This window comes from Capra hircus, chromosome 2, assembly GCF_001704415.2.
Source record: "Capra hircus breed San Clemente chromosome 2, ASM170441v1, whole genome shotgun sequence".
Taxonomy (NCBI): domain Eukaryota; kingdom Metazoa; phylum Chordata; class Mammalia; order Artiodactyla; family Bovidae; genus Capra; species Capra hircus.
Window position 1 is genome coordinate 10,036,348 of NC_030809.1, and position 27,995 is coordinate 10,064,342.

General features: G+C 56.9%; 3 protein-coding genes across 5 annotated transcripts; all 3 read right to left on the bottom strand.

The window, feature by feature from the left end:
* Positions 9 to 13,863, bottom strand: MAP3K6 (mitogen-activated protein kinase kinase kinase 6). Its single transcript, XM_018056678.1, has 29 exons — positions 13,102 to 13,863; positions 10,232 to 10,371; positions 10,120 to 10,143; positions 9,624 to 9,814; positions 9,341 to 9,509; positions 8,897 to 9,003; positions 8,330 to 8,500; positions 8,107 to 8,219; positions 7,538 to 7,697; positions 7,176 to 7,338; positions 6,980 to 7,099; positions 6,820 to 6,869; positions 6,641 to 6,736; positions 6,395 to 6,482; positions 6,180 to 6,313; positions 5,667 to 5,794; positions 5,289 to 5,425; positions 4,563 to 4,668; positions 3,880 to 4,037; positions 3,588 to 3,780; positions 3,345 to 3,483; positions 2,914 to 3,073; positions 2,582 to 2,758; positions 2,000 to 2,105; positions 1,556 to 1,727; positions 1,357 to 1,469; positions 1,190 to 1,263; positions 553 to 629; positions 9 to 329 (listed from the first exon to the last, which is right to left on the bottom strand). Exons 1-29 carry the CDS (start codon positions 13,442 to 13,444, stop codon positions 239 to 241), a joined length of 3,900 nt encoding a protein of 1,299 aa, XP_017912167.1. The 5' UTR covers positions 13,445 to 13,863; the 3' UTR covers positions 9 to 238.
* FCN3 (ficolin 3) lies at positions 15,350 to 20,128 on the bottom strand. The gene is given in 10 exon segments (XM_018066283.1): positions 15,350 to 15,634; positions 16,419 to 16,512; positions 16,514 to 16,547; positions 16,657 to 16,786; positions 17,859 to 17,911; positions 18,451 to 18,546; positions 18,771 to 18,800; positions 19,258 to 19,308; positions 19,635 to 19,723; positions 20,025 to 20,128. Coding segments are annotated over 10 exon segments (966 nt in total).
* On the bottom strand, positions 23,541 to 27,556 carry CD164L2 (CD164 molecule like 2). 3 transcript variants are annotated; one of them, XM_018056719.1, is made up of 6 exons: positions 27,345 to 27,556; positions 26,765 to 26,932; positions 26,593 to 26,664; positions 26,057 to 26,101; positions 24,405 to 24,549; positions 23,541 to 23,868 (listed from the first exon to the last, which is right to left on the bottom strand). In XM_018056719.1, the coding sequence occupies exons 1-6, from the start codon at positions 27,430 to 27,432 to the stop codon at positions 23,862 to 23,864; spliced, it is 525 nt and encodes a 174-aa protein (XP_017912208.1). In that variant the 5' UTR covers positions 27,433 to 27,556; the 3' UTR covers positions 23,541 to 23,861. The 3 variants fall into 3 exon arrangements, with proteins under 3 accessions (XP_017912208.1, XP_017912204.1, XP_017912212.1); XM_018056715.1 differs by having other exon boundaries at positions 23,541 to 24,138; XM_018056723.1 differs by lacking the exon at positions 23,541 to 23,868 and having other exon boundaries at positions 24,401 to 24,549.

Below are 27,995 nucleotides of genomic sequence, written 5' to 3' on the forward strand. Positions count from 1 at the left end.
GCCAAGGCCCAGGGGTACAAAAGTATTGTTTAATAGTCTTTGCCTGGTGGCCCTCGTGAGCTTGAGGCATGTCTGTGATTGGTTCTCCCCACTGGGGCTAGAGGCCTGGCGCCTACCCTGCCCCCCACCCACCTGGACTCCTCCAGTTGCTGCTGGGTCCTGGGGCAGGTATGTCAGAAGCCTCTTGTGTTTCCTCCATTCATCCATCCTTGGATCTGGCCTCCTGCCTTGGATGTCCTCATTCGGCCTCCTGGGGGCCAGGGGTAACCGGCGTGGATCTTGTTCGCTGTGCCAAGATGGCTCTCCAGATGCGGCATGTCATCCCTCCCCTGGGGGTACCAGGCTCAGTGAGGCTCAGCCAGAAGAAGGCCCTGGGCACTCTCCGGTACCCACTGTCTGCCTGATGCCCCCTCTGTCCCCAGAGGACACTGGTGTCCCTGTAGTTTTCAGGGAGGAACCCAGGCAGGCTTGTAACAGCAGAGTAGGGTGGTGTCAGGATCTGGCCAGCATGAGGCCATGTGTGTGGGTTATCCTTCGAGGATCAGGACATACCTGATACGAGTGTAGATGAGGTCATCTCTAGTGGCACAGGTCAGCAGGGCATGGAGGGTGAAGCTGTGGTTCAGTAGCTGGTTGTGGACAGAGACCCCCACACAGAAACAAGGAGAGGTAAAAATCAGAGAAAGCGACATCCAAAGACCCAAGAACTAGCTCTGGGTTATTGGGCTGGCCGAAAGTTCATTCAAGTAAGAAAAACCTGAATGAATTTTTGGCCAACCCAATACTACCAACATGCTAGGGCAGCCCTTTCTGCACCTCAGTTTTCTCACCTGTATGATGGGGGGAAAAGTAAATTGAAAGTGTTAGGCACTCAGTCATGTCTGACTCTTTGCAACCCCATGGACTATAGCCCGCCATGCTGCTCTGTCCATGAAATTCTCCAGGCAAGAATACTGGAGTGGGTAGCCATTCCCTTCTCCAGGGGATCTTCCCAACTCAGGGATCGAACCTGGGTCTCCTGTGTTGCAGGCAGATTCTTTACTATCTGAGCCACCAGGGGCATACAAAGTGCTCATTCAGTACTGAGATTCTCTGCATCAGACGGAGAAAGGGAGAAGAGCTGAAAGATGGGCATAAGAGGAGTCTTTGGTTGGTGGGTGTCAGGGGCAACCAGCACATTTCCGCTCACCGTCTGGATGGTGCCTGAATCCACATTCAGGTCCTGTAGCCACTGCACCAGGCCCTGGTCCACCGTGAGAGCCACTGTGAGGGAGGTCATGTGTTGAACCCAAGGGTGCCTCGGCCAAGAAGCTGCTCCCACCCACCATTCATGTTCGCCAGCCTGGTCCTGCTCACCTGGGGGCTCTGAAGCCAGGGCACAGGTCCTGGCCTCCCCACTGACCCGCTGGAGGGCTAGTTGCACCAAGGCCTGGCATTCCCTTTCCTTCTCAGCCAGAACATCTCGAAGCCTGTCGGAAGGCAGAAGCCCACAGAATGGAGTGGGAGTAGGGGTGAAGCTTGTGCAGAGATTATGGGCAGGTCCTCGGAGCTGTACCTATCGGTCTCTGCTCGCAAGAGGCCCAGCTGCACCATCAGAGAAGGGGTGCCCTGCTCCGGTTCCATCAGGAGAGGGCTCCGCTCGGCTGGGGTCTCCTGCTGCTTGGGCTCGGACTCCTCTGCGTTACTGGCCTCTTCCGACTTCGGTGGGACCGCCTCCTTCTCCGCCTCTGCCAATCCGAGGGGGGTTGAACTCAGGCAGGGCGAGAATGCCCATTTAGGACCCCAACATCGGCAAAAGACGCGGGACTCTGGGCACCGGCCAGGCAGCGTCAGCCGGGGAGGTATCCATTGGGCCACATCCCCTCCTTGGCGCCGAGTCTAGGCTGGGCCTCGCTGACCACGCCCCCACCTGACCTATTGGTGTTCGCCACGCCCCCAAGGATAACAAGGAGAGGTCCCCACGCGCAGGCGGGCAGGTAGGCCCCGCCCTTCCGCCCACCTGGGGCCAGCACCGCCAGGGCTGCCCTCACAGCGCGGCTGAGCAGCGAGTCCAGCACGAACATCCAGTGTGGGCGGATCTGGCGCCTGCGGAGGACCTGCTTCACCTGGAGAGGGAGGGAGGGCGCGGCTGAGACGGCCGAGCCTCAAGTAGGAGTGGAGTTTAAGTTGGAAAGGCCTAAAAAGGCAAGTAGGGTGGGCGGGCTTGGGATCAAAGGAAGGTCAGAACAGCTAGGACTGGGCAGGCGTCCCAGAATACGCGGAATCTTGCGATATCAAGTCCTTGCACATGCCCAAGTATTGGGAGCGCCCTACCTCTTACTGCATGCATGCGTGCTAAGTCGTTTCATTCCGTGTCTGACTCTTTGTGACCCCATGGACTGTAGCGTACCAGGCTCCTCTGTCCGTGGGATTCTCCAGGCAAGAATACTGGAGTGGGTTGCCATGCCCTCCTCCGGGGGATCTTTCCAACCCAGGGATCGAACCCGAGTCTCTTATGCCTTCTGCATTGGCAGGCGGGTTCTTTACCACCAAGCACCACCTGGGAAATTGGGTAGCCCTTACTGTGAGAGGGCTCCCTCACCTCATCTGGGAAGGCGAAGAGCGGTCCTTGCAGAAGCTCGGGCTCAAGGCCCTGGGCCCGAAGCTGCCCTTGGAGTCCCCGCAGCTCCTGGGCCAGCTGCCGACGGTTAGGAGTGTGGATGTGCGCCCTGAGGCAGAGCAGAAGCTGTTCCACGTGACTCCTCTCCAGACGGGGACCCTGGGAAGGAAGAGAAGGGTCCTCAGCGAGTATACGGATGAGCCAGGAGAGATGCTGGTGGGAGGATGTGCTGGGTGGGCGCTAGGCCGTCAGCAGGAAAAGCAAGCGTCCTGTCGGGGCTCGACCAGCAGGGGGCGCCGGGGCGAGCCGCCCACCTGTTCCTGCTCCAGGCGCAGGCTCTCCGCCAGGGCCGGCAGCTCCTGCTCCAGTACCGTGGCCAGCGTGGCCCTGCGCCTACTCTCTTGATGCAAGAGGCTCAGCCCCGAACTCTCCTCAGGGGACGCGGGCTCGTCAGCCCCAGGCTCCTCGGGCACCCTGGGTGCAGTGAAGAGTGGCCGATGGAGGATGAGTAGAAATACCATCCAAGCCACCTCCACCCCAGGGACTGAATCCTGGCTTTTACTTTTATCCCCCACCTCACAGGGATAAAAGAGATGAACTCAGCATTGAGAGGGCACAATAAACTTAATGCCACCTTGCACGTGGTCCAAGTGTCTGGGTCCCCAAGAAGGGCTTTTGCTGGAGGGATTTCCCTCGGGGACAAAACCAGATGAAGCGAACCCACCCTGGGACCCTGGGTGCTCACCGGAGCTGGCTGGTGTCCCCATAACTGAGGCAGCGCTTGGGGGGGCTGGGAGGGTGCTGAGAGGGTGCCTGAGGGCGCGGGAATGTCTGGGACTGGGACGTGGAGTCCGCTGAAGGAGCGGGGCTAGCAGATGGTGCCTCTGAGGGAGGGACAAGGCTGTCGGCCGGGGGCCCCTGAGCCCTCTCCCTCCAAACCTCCGCTGCCCTCACCGCACAGTGCTCACTCCCTCCACCCACTTAGTACCTGAGGATCTTAGAGCTTGTCTGGGGGAGCCCGGGCTGCGGCTCCTCTTCCCAGGCTGCAGGAAGGGGTCTGCCAGCAGCGCTTGAGCACTGGCTCGGAGGCGGGGGTCGGGCTCAAAAGTTCGGAGGAGGAAGGCTTGAGCCTCAGCTGACAGAGAACCGGGCATTGGCGGATGCACCTTGTACATGCCCACCTGGGAAGGGAGCAGGGACAGGGAACAAAGGACACATTTAGAGGTGTTCAGGACTCTGAACACCACCCCACCTCATAAGCCAGGCCCTGAGGATCTCACCTGAAACATGGCAGCCTGCGGGCTCCCTAGCTCATGGAAGGGTGGGCGACCTGTGGCCATCTCGATGACTGTGCAGCCCAGTGACCAGATGTCTGCTGCCTTCCCATACCCTCGTGGGCCCTGGTCAATGATTTCTGGGGCCATATACTGTAGGGTCCCTGGGACAGAAGCAGTAGCAGTAATGCTCATCTAGGCTGTATCACCGGGGGTGTGGCAGGGGGTTTATCATTCTCTGGCCACCTGCTCTCAACCTGAACTCTATCATCCAAAACATCCCATCACCTACCCTGGTCATCAAACCTCTATCCCTATTCTCCTCACTCATCTCAGGCTCCATCACATCCATGGCCTCCATCACCCACAGGAGGTGCCATCATTTATCCCACACTGCATCATCCGCTCTGAACTTTGGTCCGCATCCACACTTTTGGGCTCCATTTCAGGGACTGAAATCAGTTCAGTTATCAGCTCTCCAAGCTCCAGTTCTAGACTGTATCATTACCCCCTGGCTCAGTGACCTGCCCCAGGTTCCATCTCCCATTAAGACTCTAATTCCGTGCCCAGGAGAAACGTCATTCCCTGGAATGTCCCAAGAGTTCTCTGCCCCACATCAGCAAGCTTCATTCACCAGCCCACACCCTGTTCCCTGTGAAGGCCTCAGTGCAGGGTGTGCTGGCTGTTACCTGTGAAGGTCTCAGTGCAGGGTGTGATGCCTGCTAGTCGCTTGGAGGTGCCAAAGTCAGAAATCTTGAGCAACCCGCTGAATGTGTTGATCAGCACATTGTCCCCCTGAACAGAGTGGACACTGTGCTCAGCAGACATTGGACTGGGCTCCTGATGCCAGAACTGGACTCTATCCCAGACCCCATCTCCCGAGACTCCCAGCTTGACCCTGACTCTCTCAACCCCCTCCCCCTGCCATCCCATTTATGTCCCCCTGGAGGTTGGCTGCACTTTAGTGATTTATTTTTGGCTGTGCTGGTCTTTGTGGCTGCGTGTAGGTTTTCTCTAGTTGCGTCGAGTGGGGGCTACTCTCTAGTTACGGTGCATGGGCTTCTCACTGCGGCGCCTTCTCTTGTTGCAGAGCATGGGCTCTAGGCCGCACGGACTCAGTAGTTGTGCCACAGGTTTAGTTGCCCCACAGCCTGTAGGATCTTCCCGACCCAGGGGTGGAACCCATGTCCCCTGCGTTGGCAGGTGGATTCTTAACCACTGGAAGAATCAGGGAAATCCTGGAAGCTGGCTTCAGATCTGAACTTCTTTCCTTCCCTAGGGAAACTTCTTGATGAATTTCCCAAGCTTTTGCAAAGGGTCTGTCCACTTAAACTGCCAGCCTGTGTCTGGAGCCTCTCTGCTCCTCCCTCTCGCCCGCCCCACCCCCCACCAAGGTGAGCCAGCTACAGGCTGACCTTGATATCTCGATGCACAATGTGGTTGTCATGCAGATAGCTGAGTCCCTGCAGGATCTGGCGGGTGTAGAAACTGATGGTGCTCTCGTTGTCCTGCAGGGGTCCCCACACTGATCGCAGCAAGGAAGACAGGCTGCCTGGAAGGTGCAGTCCAGGGTCGTAATTGGCACCCATTTAGTCCAGCCCACGGCTGTCTGCTTGAAGGCCAGGCCATGGCCCAGCTTCCACCACCCAATCGCACTGCCTCAGCTAATTCTGGGCTGCGCCACCCACACAGGCTAGGGGTCATTTTCCCCGGAGGGTTCTCCACCCTTTGCTTGGCTCCATCCCCAGGCCCCACAACTCCAGTTCCATTTGCCTCCCACGCAGGGCAGATACCTCCAGGCACTTCCTCCATGAAAATCTTGAGGTAGCCGCCCTGGCTGACTGAGCCCAGATAGCGCACGATGTTCTTGTGGCGTAGGCGTTTGTGCAGAGCGATCTCTTCGTGCAGCGGCTGAGAGAACCTGGGGGCCGGTAGGGAGTGACTAACAGGACTGCTTGGGGCAGGGGTGCTTACCCTACTCCAGTGCCAGCAGGACAGGCCTATAGATTTCCCCCCCTCACCCCACCAGACCCCTGCCTCCTCCTTCCTCAATTCATCACCCAGCCCACACGCCCCTCCGGACCCTATCCCCCGCGCTGGATCCCTGCGGTTCTGCGCACAGGCCTGGCTGGGCCCCGGGGGCTCGAACTCTCGCTTCTCTGAGCTCAGGCACTCAGTCCCGCCCATGTGGGCCTTTGCGTCGCCCCGGCCTACAGTCGGGCCCACAGGAGCCTCTCAACTTCCGGTCCCGCCCATGTGACCCACCCACTTGTTCCCTGGCGCCCTGGGCCCCGCCGCCCCCAAACCTGCTGTCCCGCTCAGGGATCTCCTTGATGGCGATGCGCACGCGGGTGTGCCGATCGCGGCCAGCGTACACCACCCCGTACGTGCCCTTGCCCAGCACCAGCCGCTCACCCGACTCCGTGTACTCGTAATCAAACTGCGAGGGCGGGTGACATGAGGGGTTCAGCGGGGCCCTCGGCCCACCCCCCTCCTCAAGCTCCCAGCACCCGCTCCTCACCTCCAACACCTCCCCAACGCCCTCCGTCTCCTCTGCGGGCGCCCCGGAGTCCGGACTCTTCACCAAGGCCTGGATCATGCCGCAGAACCTGAGGGCGGAGATCGAGACTTACGGGAGAGGCAACCTGGGGCAGAAACTGTTCCCTTCTCTGCCCAGAGCACCCAGGGAACATAGTCCCTTCCTCTCCCTCGATGCCCCGCGCCTCCTGGCTCTCGGAGCACCCCGACCCCGCGGGGCTGCGCGCACCACTGACAGTGCCCGGCGCTGGGGAAGCACAGCTGGAAGTCCTGAGCCGGAGGCGGCGCGTAGAGGAAGCAGCAGCGCTCATCCCGCTTCGAGACGCTGGAAGGGATGAAGAACCCGGGTGAGCCGGCCTCCCAGCCGCGCCGCCTGCCCCCTTCACCTTCCAAAGGGCCCCCTCTTACCTGACGCCGCTGATGGAGGCCACCGGGAAGGTCCAGCTGGAGGGAACGTCCTGTGAGAAGACAGGGGTCCCAGAGGGGTGCTGGGGACAGGGAGAGGGGTCTAGGGATGGGGGAAAGGCCGGACAGAAGAGGTGCATAGATGTCAGTGGGGGTGGCTCACCGGCGACTTCACCTGCTTCTCCGGCTCCAGCAGGCTCAGGGTCACCGCGCTCACTGGGTTTGTACCCTGAACCTCCAGCCTGGCGGGCAGCAGCACCTTATTCATCTCCAGGACCAGCACCTTCAGACGACAGGGGAGAGGGGTTGGTCAGAAGGGGCTGGCAACTCTCCCGGGTCCCATACCCCACCGGCCTCACCAAGCACTGGTCCCCTTGGGGACAAGCCGTCTTGAGTGGCTGGCAGGACTGTAGCAAGAAGTGGAGCCAGAAGTGGGCACCGTGGGGGGCTTCTCCGGGAAGCTCTAGTGTGGGTCTGAAGTGCTGATACAGCAGGAAGGTTTCCATCACGGACACCAGGTACCTGCAGACGATAGGCATGTCTTCAGCCCAGGCACCAACTGGCACTGTCAGGGGGACTAGACTGGCTTGGATGCAGCCAGAATCAGGCCATTGGGTGCCATGGGTACTGGTTTGGAAGGGGTTCAGACTAGATGCCAGGGGATATATGTGCAGAAGCTGATAGCCCAGGCCAGCCCAGGACCCCAGAGGGGGCCGCTTACCATATGGGGGCATTGAGCTTGTACAGCTGCTCTGAGGCCAGTGCCACCTGAGTGAGGTCATTGGCGAGGATCTGAGCTCCCAGGTAGAAGCCAACATCCCAGTAATACTGCATCTTCTCCACACAGCCTTTTCGGGCCAGCAGGCAGCCCAGCTTCATGCCTGGGAGAGAGGGGCCTGGGTTGTAATGAATGTGGTTGTGAATTTCGGCAAAGCCCAGGTGTAGGCCACCAAAGTCACATGGGCAGGAAGATAGAAATGGGTGAAAACTGAGGTGTGGCCAGATCTCAGGTGGGAGTAGAAGCTCAGGCACAGGTGAGGGTGTGGGAACAAGTGTATGTGGAATTCAGTGTGTAAGGAGCACAGGTGTGAGCTTAGGAACAGTTGTGGCCTCAGGGGCTCATGAGGGTCCAGGTTAGGCATGAGGACCCAGGTGTGGGTTCAGGCAGAACAGGTCCCAAACAGGATGGGTCAGCCCCAGCTCTAGCCCAGTGTCCTCTCTCCCTGCCCTCTTCCCAGGCCCCTCAGGGCGCCTGTGGGTAAGGGATAGGGGTGCAGGATTGGGGCTCACCTATGAGCCGGAGCTCCTCGGAGTCCTCAAAGCGCTGCCCGTCGGCAATGAGGAGCACAGCGGCATTGATGCCCGAGTGAAGGCTGGGCTCTATGTCAAAAGCCTTGCGATACCTGGGGTGAGGGTGGGGGTGATGCAGGGCTGGACTAATGCCCATAGCTCCATCCCTCAGCCCACTAGCTCAGCTCACTGTTCACCTGTTTCACAGGCATATCACCCTTACCAGTGATATGCCTGCTCCCGATGCCCAGCATCCTGGAAGCCAGAGCTGAAGAACATGTCCTTGTAGATACGGCCACACATGCAGTACAGATCAGGTGCCACGGGGCCCTCTACCTGTACCAGTGGCAGCAGCACGGCCAGTGCCTTCTCCCGGTCCCCAGGCCTGTTCCTCCTGGGGGAAGGGGAAGATAGGCTGGGGACCACTCTCTGTCCACCAACCCCAAGACCCTGAACAGCAGGGACCTTTCCAAGGGCCTGACCATCGTGAACCCAGAAGAGCAGTGTCTCTGGTCAGCGCTGACCTTCCAAGAGGTGGGAATCCCAGACAGAAGTGACCGCAGGGACTGCGGAGCCGTGGCCTTAGACGGCTGTGACCACTCCAAGGTCAGCACCACCACCCCACCCCACCCTGGGCAGCAGAAACAGAATCATAGGGACGATTTGACACCAGCGTGATCCTGGTCGGCAAATTCCCTGAACAGCCGTGATTGCAGACCGCAGGGACTTTGCACGGCAGAGACCCATGTCCCCACGTGGCCATGACCTGAGCCTTGTTCTGCCAACCCACCGGTTGAGGGCAAAGGTGTAGTGGAAGCACACATTATGCTGCTCAGCCACGTCACAGGTGGGCAAGGCCTGCAGGGTCTCCACCAGGTCAATGATGGCTGAATAGTCCTGCCGGAGGGAACAGCACGCACTGGCCTCATGGCCTCTGGTAGGTCCCATCGGCCCATGAACCCTGAGGCAAACCTTGAGCAGGGGAGTGGGGTGGGGGTCTCCTCCCACCCAACCCCCCACCGTTCCCACCCACCATCCTCTGCACACTTCCTCCAGGAAGTGCAGACACTGCACCGTTTGCAGAGACCCCAGTGGGTGCCCAGCCTTCCCTGGTTTTCTCCCAGGAAACCGAGGCTTGGAGATGTCAGATAATTCATTCAGAGCCTCTGGTGGGTCTGGAAACTGGCCTGGGGCTTGTTGGACGGGCCGGCCTGCCTCTCCGAGCCCCGCACACCTGCACATCCCGGTAGGAGAGCAGCAGGTTCATGATGATGTCGGGGCTCAGCAGCTCCACACTGTCCAGTCTCCGCTGCAGGCGAGCCAGCTCCTGCCGCAGCTGCGGCCCGCTGAACCGCTCCCGCGCCCTCCGGATGTCCTGCCGAATGGTCTCCCGGAAGTAGCCACTAACGCCCAGGGAAGGGGAGAGAGAGAGAATGGCAGGGTCTGCCCCTCAGCTCCAGGCCCCCCTTGTCCTCGCCAGCTCCTCCTGGCACTCCCGCTCTGGGGGAGCCCATTACCAAGAGTCCGTGGGCGTGGCCTCCAGCAGGCGGGCCAGCCGGCCCACCAGGGGTGTGAGCAGGGCCTCTGTGCCCACCCCAGCCTGGAGCAGCCCATCAGCCAGGCCTCTCAGGAGGCCTGCATCGCCACACAGCACCCGACCAGTGGCTGTCACCACGTAGGGGATCAGCGTGTAGCTGCCAATGCAATCCTAGGATGGGAGAGAGAAGCCAGGAATCAGAGGAGGTCAGAGGTCAGGACTAGATTAGAGAGGGGCAGTGGAGGGGTCAGAGGTCCACCCCCGTGGGGATTAGAATAGCTGGGAAGGGGCCCACTTCATGAAGGGAGGCAATAGGGGGCCAAAGGTCACATGGATGTCATGGGGGCACTAGGGAGGTCAGGGGGGCACTAGGGAGGTCAGAGGTGAATGAGGAGGCCTGGAAACATGGTGGAGAGCAGAGGTTATAATGGTGGAGGTCAAAGGGAAACCGCGGAGGAGGGGTGGATTCGGCTCACCGAGTTCTTCTGGAAAATGTCCTCCTGCAAGAGACAGACATTCAGATACTGGTGCTCTGGGTAGGGCCACCCCCGCCCTGGGCTGGTCCCCACCTGCCCCCTGGCCACCTACCCGCAGGGCCTGCAGGTCAGGGAGGTCGGCCTGAGAGCAGAGGAGCACGTTGTTGGTCATGCTGAAGCTCTCCCTCACACCCAGGTGGTAGAACAGGGAGGGCTGTGCCAGGGAGCTGCTCACCTCAAGCACCACCATGTCTGTGGACACACAGGTAGAGGCCCTGAGCTCTGAGCCTGAACCCCAAGCCTGGCACCCAGAGCCTGGAGCCCCAAGCCCTGAGCCCCGAGCCCCAAACCTCAAGTCCCAAACCCATCTTGTGGGGAAGAAGCCTGGGGATCCATCCTGGCTGGGTCTGCCTTCCTATATAACTCCTCAGAGTTCAGTTTTGCTCTGGGCCTCAGTTTCCCCCTTTTAGGGTCCCTCTGGATCATACAGAAATTATGCCTATTGTATTATGACCAACCTAGATAGTATATCCAAAAGCAGAGACATTACTTTGCCGACTAAGGTCTGTCTAGTCAAGGCTATGGTTTTTCCTGTGGTCATGTACGGATGTGAGAGTTGGACTGTGAAGAAGGCTGAGCGCCGAATAATTGATGCTTTTGAACTGTGGTGTTGGAGAAGACTCTTGAGAGTCCCTTGGACTGCAGGGAGATCCAACCAGTCCATTCTGAAGGAGATCAACCCTGGGATTTCTTTGGAAGGAATGATGCTAAAGCTGAAGCTCCAGTACTTTGGCCACCTCATGCGAAGAGTTGACTCATTGGAAAAGACTCTGATTCTGGGAGAGATTGGGGGCAGGAGAAGAAGGGGACGACTGAGGATGAGATGGCTGGATGGCATCGCGGACTCGATGGACGTGAGTTTGGGTGAACTCCGGGAGATGGTGATGGACAGGGAGGCCTGGCTTGCTGCGATTCATGGGGTTGCAAAGAGTCTGACACAACTGAGCGACTGAACTGAACTGAACTGATTGCAAGGAGAGGGTTGGAGCTCCCCAGGCCCCACTGCTTGTATCCCACTGTTCAGCGCCTACGGGCACTGGGCACAGAGAAGGGGAAGCTGTGCACCAAACCTGGAGCCTGTTGTGGGCCATTTGAGAGGCAAGAGCTGTGCAAAGAGAGACGTGCCCTTCCCTGGGTCCTCAACACAGTCTCTTGAAAGGGGCTGGCACCAGCAGTGTACTAGGTATATACACATGTATATACATACTTGCCTTGTGTGTGTACAACACTGTGCCTCTGTGAGTGTGTCGCTTGCTGTCTGTATCTCTGTGTGGGACAGTGTCTGCAACAGCCTTTGTGAAGCAAGATATGCACGATTTGTGAGTCCATCTATGATTGTGTGTTTGTGACCTCAAGGTCGAGTCAGCCTTCATTTTTATCTCTTTATTTATTTTTGGCTGTGATGGGTCTTTGTTGCTGCTTGCAGGCTGACACGGGCTCAGTAGTTGTGGCACACAGGCTTAGTTGCCCCGCCACAGGTGGTGGAATCTTCCCCGGACCAAGGACTGAACCCATGTCCCCTGTTTCCTAGGTGGCAGCAGTGTGGTAAAGAATCCACCTGCCAATGCAGGAGACGCCAGAGACGTGGGTTCTGTCCCTGGGTCAGGAAGATTCCCTGGGGTAGGAAATGGCAACCTGCTCCAGTATTCTTGCCTGGGAAATCCCGTGGACAAAGGAGCCTGGCCGGCTACAGTCCATGGGGTCCCAAAAAGTCGGACCGACTGAACGCCCCGCAGGTGGATTCTTAACCACTGGACCACCGGGGAAGTCCAGCCTTCATTGTTAGACTGACGTTTTATGGACATCCTGCAAGTAGGGTTCCTGAACTCTTGGATAAACAAATTAGTATCGGGGAGGGGCATCCGGGCTGGCGAGAGGGCGGGGTGATCCCCCTCGGGAATAGCCGCTTTCTGGCCCCGCCCCCGGACGACCCTTCTCCGCCTCCAGTTTCCGCCCCAGCTCTGCAGATTCTCCCGGAGCTGCTTGTTCAGTCGGTCCGTTGTGTCCGGCTCTTTGCTACCCCGTGGACTGCAAAGAGCAGTCGTTCTGTTCAGGCTCTGGTCCTTTTCTGTCTCCCGGAGTTTGCTCAAATTCATATCCATTGAGTCAGTGTTGCTATCCAGCCATCTCATCCTCTGCCTGCCTTCTCCTGTTGCCTTCAATCTTTCGCAGCATCAGAGTGTTTTCCAAATGAGTCAGGTCTTCGCATCAGGTGGCAGCTTCAGCATTAGCATCAGCGACCGGGGCGGGGGGGGGGGGTCGTCCCATGAATGTTCAAGGTTGATTTCTTTTAGGATTGATTTGTTTGATCTCCTTGCCGTCCAGGGGACGGTCTTTCCCAGCACCACAGTTTTCACTTTTCTCAGAACTATTGGGGCCTCATAAACCAAGCTCCTTCCTCTAGAATCCAGTGCCGTTGGTGCCCTTCGCTTCCCTTTGCAGCCGGATCTCCGGAAGTAGTATGCTAGGACCCCTGAACTCTAGCCCCACGTGTTAGGGCCCCTTTCCCCAGTCCAAGTTCCACCTCCAGGATCCTCCGTCATGAGCTCCGTGAAAGATCATCCTGAGGCTGAGTTCTCCGATCCCATTCCTGAGATACCACACCCTGCCCTGCTCCCAGCCTCTCCCTAATTCTAGACCCACTCCCTAGGCACGGTGCCAACTCCAGAGTGCCTAAGTTCCCACTCTGAACCCCGAGCCAGACCTGGATCCGCGAAGTCCCTGCCCGAGTCTGGCCACGCTCCACATCCCCTAAACACCGCTTTTATCACGGGTCCCTCCTCGAGCCCCTCTGCTTTAGTTCACTTTATGCCCCCCACGACTCCGCACCTCGGGGGTCTCCCGGGAGTCGCTGAGCCCCGCCCTCGGCCCCGCCCCAGACTCTAAGCCCCACCCAGCGCCCCGCCCCCCGGGCTTGCTCACCCGCGTTGTAAAAAGAATCGAGAGCTGTGGTGTCTCCCAGTGCCAGGGTTCCAAAAGGCAGGCTGCGCAACTGAGGTCGCGGCCGCGGTCCGGGAAGCTGTGCGCAGGCCTCACGCAGGCAGCGCAGAGGCAGCGGCTCCGCCTCGGCTCCCGTCTCGGGTTCTACCTCCGGCAGCGGCTCCCGGGTCAGCACGTAGACCACGCTGAGCGGCCGGCTTCGCGCACAGCCCCGACCCGGTGACGCCGCGAGCGGCCGGCCCCGGCTCAGCGCCTCGGCCAGCGGGTCCTGCCAGCAGCTGCCGGCGCGCTCCAGGGCTCCGGACCGCGGGCTCGGCCCCGCCATACGGGGGCGCTCGGGTGTCGGGCGCCCGGCTTTGGGCCCCCGGGGCTGGACGGGAGCCGGGAACAACAGATCCTGGGATCGAGAATTTCCTGCAGGATCTGGAGGTCAGGAGTCCGGCCAGAGATCCCGTTTGGGAATCTGGTGTCCAGGGCGAAAATCCGGCCTCTGACTTGCAAGGTCCTGAAGATCTGACTTCGGGGATTGGGTCCTGGGAATCTTGGGCATCCAGTGATCCGCGGTTCAGAGTCACGTGGAAGGTCCCAGGCATCGGGCCAGCAGTGCCCACCACCCAAGATCCGCCGCAGAACGCCGGCTGTCGCTCTCTCCTGCCCCCACATGTAGGCTGGGCCCAGCCCTTTCCCGGCCGACCGGGAAAGCTCCACCCTCGGCCTTGGGGCAGCACCGCTCCCTAGCGGCCCGGGACACGGCCTCTTCCCTCCCTCTTCTCCCGCCAGAACCTCTGAGACAGGCCACTTCCGGAACAGCCTGTGCCCCTGGGCAGCCAACCACTGTGGACTGCTCAGAGCAGGCAGTCGTGAGATGGGTGCCCAGGCCAGAGTTAAGACCCAAGTGCATTGCAGGCTCTGCCCTGAGGGGATCTGTTGGAAGAAAGGATCTTCAGAGATGTCAGGGTGTGTAGAACAAACACGGCAGAGAGAGCCCGTCTCTCGGCATCCTTGCTGGGCATGCTGGGAGGGACTGGACTGGGAAAGCCTGCTCCCCAGCCTGTCAGGAGCATGGGACTTGGCATCAGAGCTGGGTCCTTTGCCTTTTTTGCCAGGGGGCTGCTTTCCCCGGAACTCAATCTGCTTTGGAGCCCTTCTGACCCCTGACCTCCAACCTGGACATGACCATGAAACATCTGAGAAGAATCTTCGTGCAAACGTTTCTCCATCTCCCTGGAGAACCCCAGGAACCCCAGCCCTTGGGTTACAATGGCTTCCCAGCTCCAATTCCCAAGAATCCCTAACCTTCTAGTGGGAATTAGTGAGGCCACAGCCTGGCATAAACTTCAGTGGACTCTGAAATCAGGAACTGGGAACTCTGAGGTTGAGTAACTTGTCCAAGATCACTCAGCTACACAACAAAGCAGGATGCAAGGCCAGGACTCCCTGTCAGACTCAGAGATCAGACTCTTAACTTATTGTTCTAACACTTTCTTGAATGTGACTCTGGCAAATTATCTAACTGCTTAATAAATGCCAGTTCAGGAACTGCTGTTTCACTGCCCTGTTGCCCCATGGGAGAAAAATGCCTTGTTTTAACTGAGTTCGAACTAACCACTAATGGAACAGGCAGGAAGTAGCAAAGGATGAAAATGTGACAACAGAGCCTGGAAAACAGACAACTTTGAAGGGACAGGCAGGGGATAACAGGGTGAGATGGCAGTGCAATTTCCACCATGAAACCATCTACTTGTAGGACCCAAGGGACCCAAGAATGTTGTCAATGGATGCTTGGATCCTTCCAAGCCTGCCCCTCCAAGTGCCTCTGGCCTCGACTTGCAAACCTCTAGGAACAGAAGCCTCACTATCTTTTGAGGTCAACTTGTCAATCTTCCTGACTGGAAGGAAGATCTTCTTGAATGGAACTGAAACTTGTGTCCTTCCTCTGCCCTCTTGTGTTTTTCCCAATAATTGGAAGAGGTCTGCCAGTCAGGGAAGAGTTAAAATGATTTTATTTTTTAATAAAAAGTAAGAGGAGCAGGGATGAGATAGTTGGATGGCATCATCGACTCAATGGGCATGAGTTTGAGCCAACTCTGGGAGACAATGTAAGTGAGAGAAGCCTGACATGCTGCAGTCCATGGGATCATGAAGAGTCGAACACGACCAAGCAATTGAACATCTGCCGAGAGTCCGGAAGCTGTGTGATAGAGATAAGGGTGCTGGCTACCAGGGTGCCCTAGTGAAGCACCATTTAATCCCTGTGGTAAGGGTGGCCCACGCCTTGGCGTGAGGCCCTTTCAATGCTATAACTATGGGCAGGGGCTTTGAACATCAAATAGCGCCCGTTGAGATTGGTCTGATAGCAGGATCCGTGCCACCAGGCTCCGGGGAGACTCACTGTGCAGTTTCTCCCACTTGTATCATGGTTGATGGGAAAGGGTTTCCCGGTGTGGAAGCTCTGGGAGGCCCCTGGCAGGAAGAGGGTGGGAAGCGCCTCGGTGCTGGCACCATGCCTGGCACCCTTGAAGAGATGATATCACAGGAGCCTGAGGGCAACTGTGAGGTGGGTGTTTTCAGGCCCCTTGGGAAAAAACAGCAGTGTCATGGAACCAGGGCGTTGGCCCAGGCAGGTAATCACAGAGGCATTGGGACTTGAGCTCAGGACTGTGGCTCCAAAGCCACTGACGCCTCCCTTTGCCTCGTCCCCTCCCAGAATCTCCGGCTTCCCTCTTGCTCATTTGTCTCCTCGCAGCTCCCAGCTGCAGCCTGAGCTACTGTGCTTGGGGGAGCTAGGAGGGACTTCTCAGACGCTTAGGCAGGAAAGGGGGCTCCACTGAGGCACTCCTTGTAACCACTTCCCTCTTTCAAATTTCTTCTCAACTGTTGGTATTTCTCTGGAAAAAAAAAAAAAAAGACTTTCTTGGTTCCTCTTCCAAAGCAGATAATGATAACACTCAACAGAGCCTCAGCTGGCTCTCACATCCTCCCTCCCTGCCTCCTTACCCATTTTACAGGAGAGGAAACTGAGGCTCTGACCCAGAAGGGACTTGCCCAAGGTCACACAGTTAGTAAACGACAGAGCTGGATTTTAAACTCAGGATCGATTGCCTGCAGAGCCTAACTTGTTCACTCCTACACCACCCTGTCTCATCACTGCCATTTTTTCCAATGAGAAAACAGATCCGCAGCAGGGGAAGGAGTTGTCCTGGGTCATCCGTGGAGGCCATGGCAGCTCTGGGGAAAAATCCAGCCTCCCTAGACTTCTTGGCTTGCTCCAGGGCCCTACTGTAGGCTTGCTCACCTGCCCTGCCCTCTGAGAACCTGCCCAGCAACAGCTGGTGATGGTCTGCCTCCACTAGGAGGAGGAAGGACCTACAGGGAACAAAGGTGTGGTTGCCTAAAGTCCTCCGGCTCCACCCACAGCTCCTGGGTGCCTGGGGGAGGGGACAGGGAGTCAGAGACGGAGGAATCCTCAGATCCCAGGTGGGAATCAGAATGCCAGGGAAAGGCCCCTCAGACTCCCTGGACCCTACTGAGAAACACCCTGGAGAGTAAGCTGGTGCAAATTCTCATTCCCCAGCCAGAATTCAGACTCCTGGCTCCCCACACCTGCTGTGTAGGAAGACCAAGAGCAGAAGGAATCCACGGAACCATCCCGTCACCCCTGGAAGACCTAGGGAGGCAGAGAAGGTGACAATGGGAGTCATCACCCCGGGCTGAGCCTGGGATGAGGAGATGCAAGGGGCAGAGGCGCTATGAGGGGTAGGCGGACAGATGGTTTGAGGGCTTGTTGATAAAGTGTGAGACCAAGTGAGCCTTGCCTGTGAATATGCCAGTCAACTCTACACACCTTTTACTGACTCTCAACTTCACACCACAGTCCCTGGATGGACTGAAATAGAACCGTTGTCCCTGCCTTCAAGAGATGGTCAGCCCAGTTGGGAGTAGGATTCAAAATAACCCTGCTTTCATTTACGATAAGAACCAAGGTATTAGAGCAGAGGTCCATTCAGTCTTACTCTGATACTCCCTCTCAACCCCAGTTTCCTCTTCATGCCAAGCAGTCCCCAGGTCCTGTAGAGTTTCTCTCCTAAATATCTTTCAGTCTAAGAGCCTCTACCTTTGTTCCTGTCCCTGCCCACCCTCTTCTCCTGCCCAGATCCCTGCAGTCATCCTAAACTGTGTCCCTACCTGCACTCTGGTCCCCATTCAATGCATTCTCCACAGTGTAGCCTGAGTCTTCTTTCAAAAACATGTCTGACCTGGTCCCTCCTCTGCTTGAAACTCTTCCAAGGCTCCCCACTCCCACTGAGTCAGTCACTCAGTGCCCTTTGTGAATGGGTCTCTGCTGTCTGGGCCTTCTCCATGCTTGACCCACACCAGTAGACCTCAATCAAGCACTCCACCTGCTCTCAGCTCACTTGTCCGGTCTCCCCCACCCCCTCATGCTCTCCGGCCTCCCTGCATTTGTCTTTCGCTCTACCTGGAAGGCCCTTCCTATAGGCACCTCACCTATCTTGAGAACTTCTACACAGCCTTCAGGGCCCTTTCAAATGGCATCTCCTCTGTGAAGCCTTCTCAGACTTCTTCAGGCCCTCTGGGAGCTCAGTAAGCATTTGTTAGTGATACTCACCAAAGGGATGTCTTGGCTCCAGTGGGCTCTGGCGCCGCCTAGGGGCCAAGGGGAAGAAGTGCCCACTGGGTCTGACTTGCTCCAGTCCTTTCTCTCCCTGACACTCCTTCACCAGCCAGCCACCATCTGCGGTGTCCTTGTCACAAAAGACAAAATTAAAAGACGCTTGCCCCTTGGAAGAAAAGCTATGACCAACCTAGATAGCGTATTAAAAAGCAGAGACATTGCTTTGCCAACAAAGGTCCATCTAATCAAAGCTCTGGTTTTTCCAGTAGTCAGGTATGGATGTGAGAGTTGGACTATAAAGAAAGCTGAGTGCCAAAGAATTAATGCTTTTGAACTGTGGTGTTGGAGAAGACTCTTGAGAGTCCCTTGGACTGCAAGGAGATCCAACCAGTCCATCCTAAAGGAAATCAGTCCTGAATATTTATTGGAATGACTGATGCTGAAGCTGAAACTCCAATACTTTGGCCACCTGATGCAAAGAACTGACTCATTTGAAAAGACCCTGATGCTGGGAAAGACTGAAGGCGAGAGGAGAAGGGGGCAACAGAGGATGAGATGGTTGGATGACAACACTGATTCAATGGACGTGAATTTGAGTAAACTCGGGGAGTTGGTGATGGACAGGGAGGCCTGGTGTGCTGCAGTCCATGGGGTCGCAAAGAGTCAGCCACGACTGAGCCACTGAACTGAACTGTCACAAAAGCCTGGGAGGGCTCAGCACTCAGGTAGGCACAGATGGTACCAGTCACTCAAAGTGGTCTTCCGGCTCAGCAGCTCCTGGCAGCTCCCAGGGCCTGGGGAAGAGGAGATGAGCTGATGGGGGCCCCTAAGTTATTTCCCAAGCCCCAGCCCACAGGCAATGGAAGAGGCCACGTGCTGGACTCCAGGAGCCCTCTCAATTCCTTTGGACCCCTGAAGAGGGGCTCTGGGTGTGGGGCTGGGCCACTCCTGCTGACCCAACAACACCCCAGCACCATCTGATTCCAGGTGCCTGGGCTCCAGCAAAGATGGCCTCAACCTTCCTGTCCCCACAGCAAGTTCACTGAATCTCCAGCCCCAAGAAAAGATGAATGTTGACTCTGAAGTCTGAGTACTCCCAAGGGAAGGCTCACGAACCACCAGAGGGGAGGGTGCCCAGGCCCTTCTCCTGATTCTCACCACTCCTCCCAGCTTTCCACCCCCACTGCATGTGTGCTAAGTCGCTTCAGTCGTGTCTGACTCTTTGTGACCCTGTGGATTGTAGCCTGCCAGGCTCTTCTGTCCATGGGATTCTCCAGTCAAGAATACTGGGGCGGGTTGTCCTCCAGGGGATCTTCCCGATCCAGGGATCGAACGTGCATCTCTTATGTCTCTGCAATGGAAGACAGGTTCTTTACCACTAGTGCCACCAGCTTTCTATCCCCTCTACAAGAGGTCAATCACGGCCAATTCCTGAGCAGCAGCCAAGCAGCCCCCTCTCTGGTCCAGGGACAGAGCAAAGAAAGAAGAGACCTCTAGCTCCACACAGTCCCCAGGCTCACCCTTGGGACCCATCTTGCCCAGTGATCCAGGCTGCCCTGACATCCCAGAAACAGAGAGATGCCTTACACCCTGCCCTATGTCAGGGGCCAGAAAGCAGTCAAGTCAGATCCCAGCTGCAGCCTTTCGTGGCTCCTGGCTCTGTGTACATGGGTGAATGACTGATCCTCTCTGAACCTCCCTTCCCCCACAGCCCAGCGAGATGGGGATGATACTACCTACCCCACAGGGTCAGTCTTAGGATGCTGGGCATCCAGCCTGGAGCCTGGCACACAAATGTTCCTTGCCCCTTCACCATGGTCTCTTAGCACAGACTGTAATTGCTGCCTCCGCAGGCCCCTGCCTGATCTCTGGCATCTCTTACCTTGAGGACCTGGTGCTCCCTTCTCCCCAGGACTTCCTGGGGTTCCAGGACAACTGGGCAAGAGGACAACTTTACTGGCTTCCAGTTTCCTGGGTTCTGCAGGGAGATACAGGGCCAGGTGGGCACAGGATGGGCATGGGGGTAGTGGGTATGTCTCTTCCAGATCCCTCTGCACTTTTCTTTCCATCCCCCAGATTCTAGCTGTCAGGTTTTTCATCATTTGCATCTATTTGCATACAGTGTGTGTGTGTGTGTGTGTGTGTGTGTGTGTGTGTAGCCCAGATTATCAAACTCCCACCCTACTCCTTGAGGCTAGTGAGCCTGGGTGGGAGAAGGATACCTAGGGAGAGGATGAGGATGGGATGGTGAGTGGGTGAGTGGGGAGGGTACCCTGGGCCCCTATCTGGGCAGCTGGGGTAGTCCTGGGTCCTCAGAGAGGCAGGCTCCCCAAACAAGAGGAGGAAAGGGGAAGGTGGGGTCCACAGAGGGCCCATCTTGCTGGGGCCCTGAGAAAAGATTCCAGGCTGGTGGGAGGACATGAAGCAAGACTTCCTCCCTTGTCTTTCCCCAGGGATACCCCACCCAGGCTGGAACCAGCAGAAGGTGGGGGCTTTTCCTCCTTCACCTTTGAGAGAATGGGCATTATTCCTGCCCGGTCCAACCAGGATGGAGTCCAACTTCTGATCCTGGCCACCAAGACTCTGCAGCCATCTCTTCAGACTTCTGCACTCACATAGGGTCTTTCTACTTTTGTTTCTTAGCTCATCTGGAACCCCCTCCTCGTCTCTCCCTGTGAAGCTCCCCGCTATGCATGAAGGTCCAGCTCTCATGTCATCTCCACTAGGAATTCTTCCCTGATCCTTGTCACCATATTGGGAATGACCACCGATACCATCTGGTGGGCACCTGCTGCCCACCCCCACCCCAAGTCATGCTGGGTGCTATTTGTATATCGCCTCCCATCCTTACACAGTCCCACTGATGGTTGTTATTAATATTATTGAAACTGGGTTATAGGCTGGTACATAGCAGGTGCCCCATTAATGTTCATTAAATGAATAAACAAGGAAAAACAGGCTCAGAGACAGGACATGATTTGTGTTCTCTCTGCCAGAGATTTTTCCCAAGCCCCTAACCATGCCCCCAACCAGAGAGAAGCATTGTTAGCAAGGTGACTTCATGCCCACCCTCAGGTCCACTGAAGAGTCCCTGGCAGAGGCTAGAAAACAGCTGCTAATATAGGCCATCACATGGGCAGACCATGCGGGGCAGGCATGCAGGCCAGTGAAGAAGAGGCAGCAGCCTTGGTCCAGATGCGAGGGGTGAGGTCTCAGCTGGAGAGGGACCTCTGGTGACAGAGGACAGGAAAACGTTGTTCATTCATTCACTCATCAAATCCTCCCTGAGGGCCTTCTCTATACCAGGCCCAGTTCTTGTGGGGGTAGAAAAGGCCAGGTTCATGAGAGTGTCAAGGAAGGTGGAGGCCAAGCTTGCCAGACAGGATGGATCCATGAGATGAACGCTGAGAAGCTCCAATTCCAGTTCTAGGAATATGTCCCCACCACACACACTCTGCTGCAGGTATGCCAAGATCTGAAGACAAGCCCGTTTATCATGATGCTGTTTACGATAAAACGGAAATAACCCAGTTGGACTTTGACAGGATGCAGGCAAATCAACCATCACCATCTGAATAAGTCATGGGGCAAATCTGATCTCTAACGAAAGGGGCAGCGTTGCAGAACAAAATGTAAAGCATGCTCCCACTTCGTTTTGTTTTTTTTTTTGTAATGAAAAACTTTAAAAAATAATTTTATTTTTGGCTGCGCTGGGTCTTCGTTGCGTTGTGCGGTCTTTACTTGCAGCGAGCATGGGTCTCTCATTGCAGTGGCTTCTCTAATTGCAAAGCACGGCCTCCAGGCATGCGGGTTTCAGTAGTTGTGGCATATGGGCTTAGCTGCTCTGAGGCCGGTAGAATCTTCTTGGACCAGGGATGGAACCCGCATGGCCTGCACTGCCAGGCGGATTCTTAACCCCTGCGCCACCAGAGAAGTCCCTCATTTTGTATTAAAAAAAAAACTAAGTGTGTGTAGGTATGTCTTTTGTAAATTCATAGAGAAAGGTGTGACCCATCCTGTTAAGCATAGTTATTTCTGGGGAGTGGGACACTGGGGAGAGTGATTCTCGTTCTTCATGTACATGAATGTCCGTGTAGTCCTTTTGCTCTTTGCAGGCATTTACTACATTTGAAAAAGAAAACATCCACTAGAGAAATGTCCTTAAGTGGGTGAAAAGCCAGGAGGAGGTGGAGCATTCTTTCCTTGGCCTGGGAGAGAACGGGCATCGTCCCAGCCAGGGGAGGGCAACCCAGGCAGGAGAAACCATGTGTACAGAGGCTTGAAGAAGAGAGAGCAAGGCAGGCTGGGTCACATGACCCAGATGCAGGGACCTGGAGGGGAGGCTGATGTCTGAGAGGAGGAGAGGTGTTGATAGAAGTGAGTCTGTGCAGCAAGAAAGACACAGATGTGTATAACGGACTTTTGGACTCAGAGGGAGAGGGAGAGGGTGGGATGATTTGGGAGAATGGCATTCTAACATGTATACTATCATGTAAGAATCGAATCGCCAGTCTATGTCTGACGCAGGATACAGCATGCTTGGGGCTGGGGCATGGGGATGACCCAGAGAGATGTTATGGGGAGGGAGGTGGGAGGGGGTTCATGTTTGGGAACGCATGTAAGAATTAAAGATTTTAAAATTTAAATAAATAAATAAATAAAAATTTAAAAAAAAAAAAAGAAGTGAGTCTGTGGGGTGGTGGACTGTGTTTGGCATTGATGGGTAGGCAGGTGAGCCCTCTGAGAGGCCAAGAAGCAGCTGAAACTCCCTGTGGAGCCCAGGGGCCCTAAAGCCTTTCCCGCTGCAGCCAGAGATCCTGCAAGAAGAGGTGGCCTCAAGGGGAGGAAGAGATGCAGGCATTTGGGCAGCTGGAGGGGTGAATGGGTGCCCTGGAGTGAAGCAGACGGGGCACATGCCCCTGCTCTGAACCTGCCCTACATCCCACTGAGATGGAACACTGTTACTGGACTTTATAGACGAGGAAACCGAAGCCCAGAGCTGCTCCATTAACTTTCAGTCCCACAAGGCAGTCGGGTTCCACAGGCTAAACTCTTGCCCGTGACTCTCTACCGCCTCTCAGCTTTCTAGGACAATCATGGGACTAAATGAGACACTGATGCCAGACTCTCAGCCACACGCCTGGTTTCCAGCAAGTGCCCCATGGATAGGAGATGTTATTAGAGAAGACTTCTGGGCCCAGGGTTGAGGGGGTGAAGAGAGGGAGGTGGGCGTAAGTGATGCTTTCTAGGAGGGCCCATTCAAGGAAGGCCAGAAGTACCCTGGGGAGGGTCCCGGGGGTACCTCCACCTTGGCACAAGGGCAGAGATCCAATTTAGGAGCCAAAAAAAAAAAACTGGAGATGCCTCTGCAGAGGAGTTCTGAAGTTCTGTTCATTCTGGAGTCAGAAAAACCTGGATTAAATTCCCAGCCCTGCCCCCATTCCACTCTGCGTGATCTTAAGCAGGTGTGTTTCCCTTTCTGAGTCTCTGCACCCTTCTCTATAATGCAGTGGAGGAGGGGCTTAAACACATAACAACAAAAACTATTTTTCTGGCCAGGCCATGAGGCTAGTGGGATCTTAAAATTTCCCGACCTGGGATTGAACCCAGGCCCTGGCAGTGAAAGCGCCAAGTCTTAACCACTGGACTTCCAGGGAATTCCTGAAAATAAAAATACTTTAAAAGGTGACAGTGTTAATTTAAGGCTGAATTTCCATGAAAGAGAGGGCAGTGAACCATACCCCTCACCCCATCCAATCCACACACAGCCCAAGACATGGGAGCACAGTGCTGGAAAGAGCTCCTTTATTGGGGGGCAGTGTCCAAGCCAGGTCGATGGGAAGAGGCCAGGCCCATACCGAGTACCAGGCGGGGGCCCACAGGGATGACGGATGAGGCAGAAGGTGGTTGAAGGATGCTCTCATCTGCACGAACCAGGCCCAGGACAGGAAGGGATGTCAGCTATGGGGTCCTGAGTCTGCTCAGTGTTCACAGGGGCCACAATTTGGTGACCAAAGTTTTTCCCACCCTGAGGGCCCTTAAGGGGGCCAAGAGAGGGCAGCTTCTTCATCCTCTTTCCCCTGAGTGTGGAATCCGGGCCTGAAGGGGGTCAGATTCTGCAGAGGGCAGACAGAGAAGGCACTCAGGGTGGTGGCCCCACCTCAGCTGGGCTGAGGACGCCCCCCCGAGCAGGCAGTGGGCAGAAGAGCAAACACTTTAATGGAGGTTGCAGCGATCCACCCCACAGCACACATGGGGACCAGAGCCTCAGAGCAGCTCCCCTTCTCAGAGGAAAACCAAACCGCACACGTGGCCTGGGCTCCTGCCCGCGGCCACAGAGCTGCAGGCTGAAGGCGGCCTGGGCTGTCACCTACTGGTTCTCCTCCCTGTGGGCAGCATGAGGGGACAGAGACAGAGGGGCTCAGCTGGGCTCTCAGACGCCGGGCCCAGGCCGAGTTCCACGTGGGCCAACACCCAGCCGAGAGAACCCCACACTAGAAGAGGGAGACGCGCTGTGGCCTACACGGAGGAGGCCGAGAGGGCCTCAGGGCTCCTGAGGCTGCCCTGTGGCGGAGACAGCACAAGGGCAGTGAGGGCCACCTGGGGGGCCAGGGCGGAGCGGGTGCACGGGGCTTGGCAGCCAGGTACTCACAGCGTCTGGTAGGTGCTGTCCTTGGCCTTGAGGAAGCGCAGGACGAAGAAGGCCACTGCCTGCAGACTCAGCACCATCACCACGCCTCCGGTGAAGCTGGCCCCGTCAAAGCCGGGGCTGTGGGCCTCAGGGACCGAGGGGCTCTCTGCAGGGTGGAGGCCACAACAGGCCACTGTAGGCCAGGGGCCCAGCCCCACCCCAAACCCGGCACAGGTCATCTGGGAGGCCCCCAGTCCTCACTAGGGGAGCCTTGGACAGCGGGCTCAGAAGTTCCACCCAGATTCTACAGGTGGCCTGGAAGTGCCTGGAAGAACGGATAGCATCGGCCCTGGCTCTGCTCCTGAGTTGCTCTGTGGCTTGATGCCTGTCACACTCTCTCTGGGTTTCCTGACTTCAGGTCCCAGATGGTGAGTGAGCTCCCTGCCTGCTTCCCTCTTCCACTGGGGCCCCACAGAGTGACGATGGACCCAGAACTTGGGCGTCCACACAGCTTTCAGCTCACAGTCCCTCTCCGTCTTGGGTCTTGAGCTTCGAAGCCCAGGTGCAAATGCTGTGGTCTCCTTGGGACTCCCAAGTCCCAAGACCCTGGCGTCACCCGGGATCCAGAGAGAGGGAAGGAGGAGAGGAAGATGCGGCAGCCCACACTCGACCAAGGGGATAAATGAAGACTCGATGCCATGTGTCGGAGGGACTAACCAGGCTCTGAGTGCCAGGCCTGACAGTCACCTCTCCGTTAGGGCAGAGCCAGACTTACACGGCATCCCGGACCCTTTCCCCCACCCCCGCCTCAGGGCCCACAGTTGCCAGGACATCTAGGTGGCTCCCAGCTGTGCCATGTTAGCCATCTACTCCCACCAGGGATTCAATTTCAGGCCCTGGGCCAGGTGCCCAGAGCAGGGCAGGGCTGGTGGTAGAAGAGCATTCTAGGGCAGTGAGAGGGGCCCAGTTGGGTGCTGGATCCACCTCCCAGAGGGTGTAGCTTGCAGAAGGGGAATCTGAGAATGTGAAGGGTGGTCCCAGCAGCAGTTCAGGGAGCCCCAGAGAAGGGGACTAGGGAAAGAGGAGCAGAAGAAGGAAGAAATAAGCTGCACAAGACCCAGGTGGGGCTCAGGCTGGAGGAGGAGCCATCAATAATTCAGCCCCTGAGATCATGTTTCTGACTTTAATTAACCAAGAGCCTCTTCAGCCATCCTTGCCAAGCCTGCTGACCTCCATACCCTGAGGGGCAGTGGGAACCAAAGAGTGGGGTTCTTGCCTCTGTTCGGCTGGGACCCTGCTTTGTGACCCTCTCTGGGCCAGGAGGTTGCAGTAGGTAGTCACTGAGGACATCTCCTTGGCAACCTGACATACACCCTCAGCACCAAGCAGGTCCTAAAGGGGGCCATCCTGAGTTCTCAGAACCAGGGTTGGGGAGAAAGGATGGGAACCATCATTTCTTGATCACCTTCTATACATTGGAAACTGAACGAGGTGCTATACACGCTCTCATAAAATCCTCACTTTGTGAGGTATTCTTCAACCCATTTGACAGATGTTGGAAATACGCTCAGAGGGAGAAATCACAGGATTGAGGTCACAGAGCACGTCAGTGCCTGAGCCCCGCTGTTTTTCCCTACACCTCCTGTCCTTCCATTGCCCCAGACAGGACCTACCTGTTGTGGCTGTCTTCGGTTCATGAGTTGGGTGGTGGTGCACAGCTGAAGAGACAGGGAATCCGTAATTAAACCAGACCCCCCTGCCACTTCCCATCAAGACCCCATCCCAGGCCCACCTGGCACACTCTTAAGCCTTAGTTTATACAGTTCCTTCCACCAGCACAGCCCTCCCTCTCCATCTCTACGTCTAATCATCATTTGTGACGCTGCCTCCTTCAGGAAGCCCTCCCCCCATTCCCTTCTGAACTTCCGAAGTCCTCACTATGGTTTAAAATAGAAGAGCTAGTTCCTCCGATTCCTCTACACGCTTGTCCTAGATCCTCTAGCTGCACCAATTTTCAAAGGAGGAAACGGGCCGGAGAGGGGGAGCGACATCTCAGTGAGCTGAAGGCAGAACTGACGCTGGACCCAGGTGCTCGTGGGCACAGTCTTCTCTCTGGGAGAGGCTGGTTCCCTCCTGGAGGCAGGCTCTGGCTGAGGACACCTCGGCCCCCTCCCCCCAAAATGACTTAGGCCAGAGGGAGCCCCCTTACCTGGACATGACTCTGAGCGGTTGTAGATGGAGCAACCTTCCTTGACCACCTCCGCTTGGGCCACACAGCGTCCTGGTGGGAGAAGGAGCAGGGAAGCGGTTTAGGGAGCAGGGCCAAGGTTCTGGTGTTCAGAACTGGGGGCACTAACCTTGGGGAGGGCCTAACTCCATACCTGGCTCCTCCGGCCGACACTGCTCCCACACACAGCCGGAGAGGTTGTGTGCTCGGTCCCCCTCCACACAATGCTCACAGGGCTTCAGCTGTGTGCAGGCCACTCGGACAGCTGGCCAGATGTTCACGCGGAGCAGGGCTCCCCGCCCAAAGCCTCGAGCACCTTTACCTGGGCGTGAGGTGGGTGCAACACTTGGAACCCAAGCTACCGTTCCCCTTCTCCACTACTACGGATCTCACCTCCTGCACACATACACTCACCTGGATCCCCTAAGCCCCACCGCACGCCTGGAGTTTCCACAAACACATGGGCACACACACCTATAAGCTCCCTGACATTCACCAGAGCACCCTCCCTTTGCATATATCAGGAACCACCCCCATCCCATTCACCTGGGGCCGCTTCACTTCCCTACACCTGAAGTTACCTCACACCCGGAGCCTATATATACGGCTCCACAGACAGTCGGAGCCCACTTCTACCCACCCCAGGAGCCCCGCACACAAGTGAAAAGTCCCCTCCCGCCCCTGCCAAGCCCAGACTGCTCCTGGCAAGCAGTTGGGTGAAGGGCACGCGTTACCAGCCACAGCAAGCTGGGCACACAGGAGGAGGCAGCAGCAGCCGCCACAGAGCGCAGCCCGTAAGGCGCGGGGTCCCAGCGCGGCCATGGGCTCGGAGGCGGGGCCTAGGGGGCGGTCGGGGTCGGCGGAGAGCGGGTGTGGCGTGGCCCCTCTGGACTCGGCTCCGCCGGGCTGTAGGGAGCGAGACCAGGGCAACCCGCGCGAGGCCAGGTGGGCGTGGCCCCGACAGGGCGGGGCTAGTGACGCGAGTGGGAGGGCGTGGCTTTGTTGTCTGGGGCGGGGTCCGATGGGGCGTGGTTTGTGGGAGCTGGTCTGGTGGGGCGGGATTTGGGGGTCTGGGGCGGGGTTCTGGCAAAAAGGACGAGTCCAGAACTATTCTGAGTACCCGGCCAGGTCCCTGGATGTCCCCTTCCCTCGCTGGATCATGAACACTCTGTTGCGTTATTATCCCTACTTCACAGGTGAGGAAACTGAGGCTCAGAAAAGGTGTGTGACTAGTTGGAGGTCAAAATTCTCTAAGCCAGGCTTCAACAGTACATGAACTGTGAACTTTCATATGTTCAAGCTGGATTTAGAAAAGGCAGAGGAACCAGAGATCAAATTGCCAACATCCGTTGGACCATCGAAAAAGCAAGAGTGTTCTAGAAAAG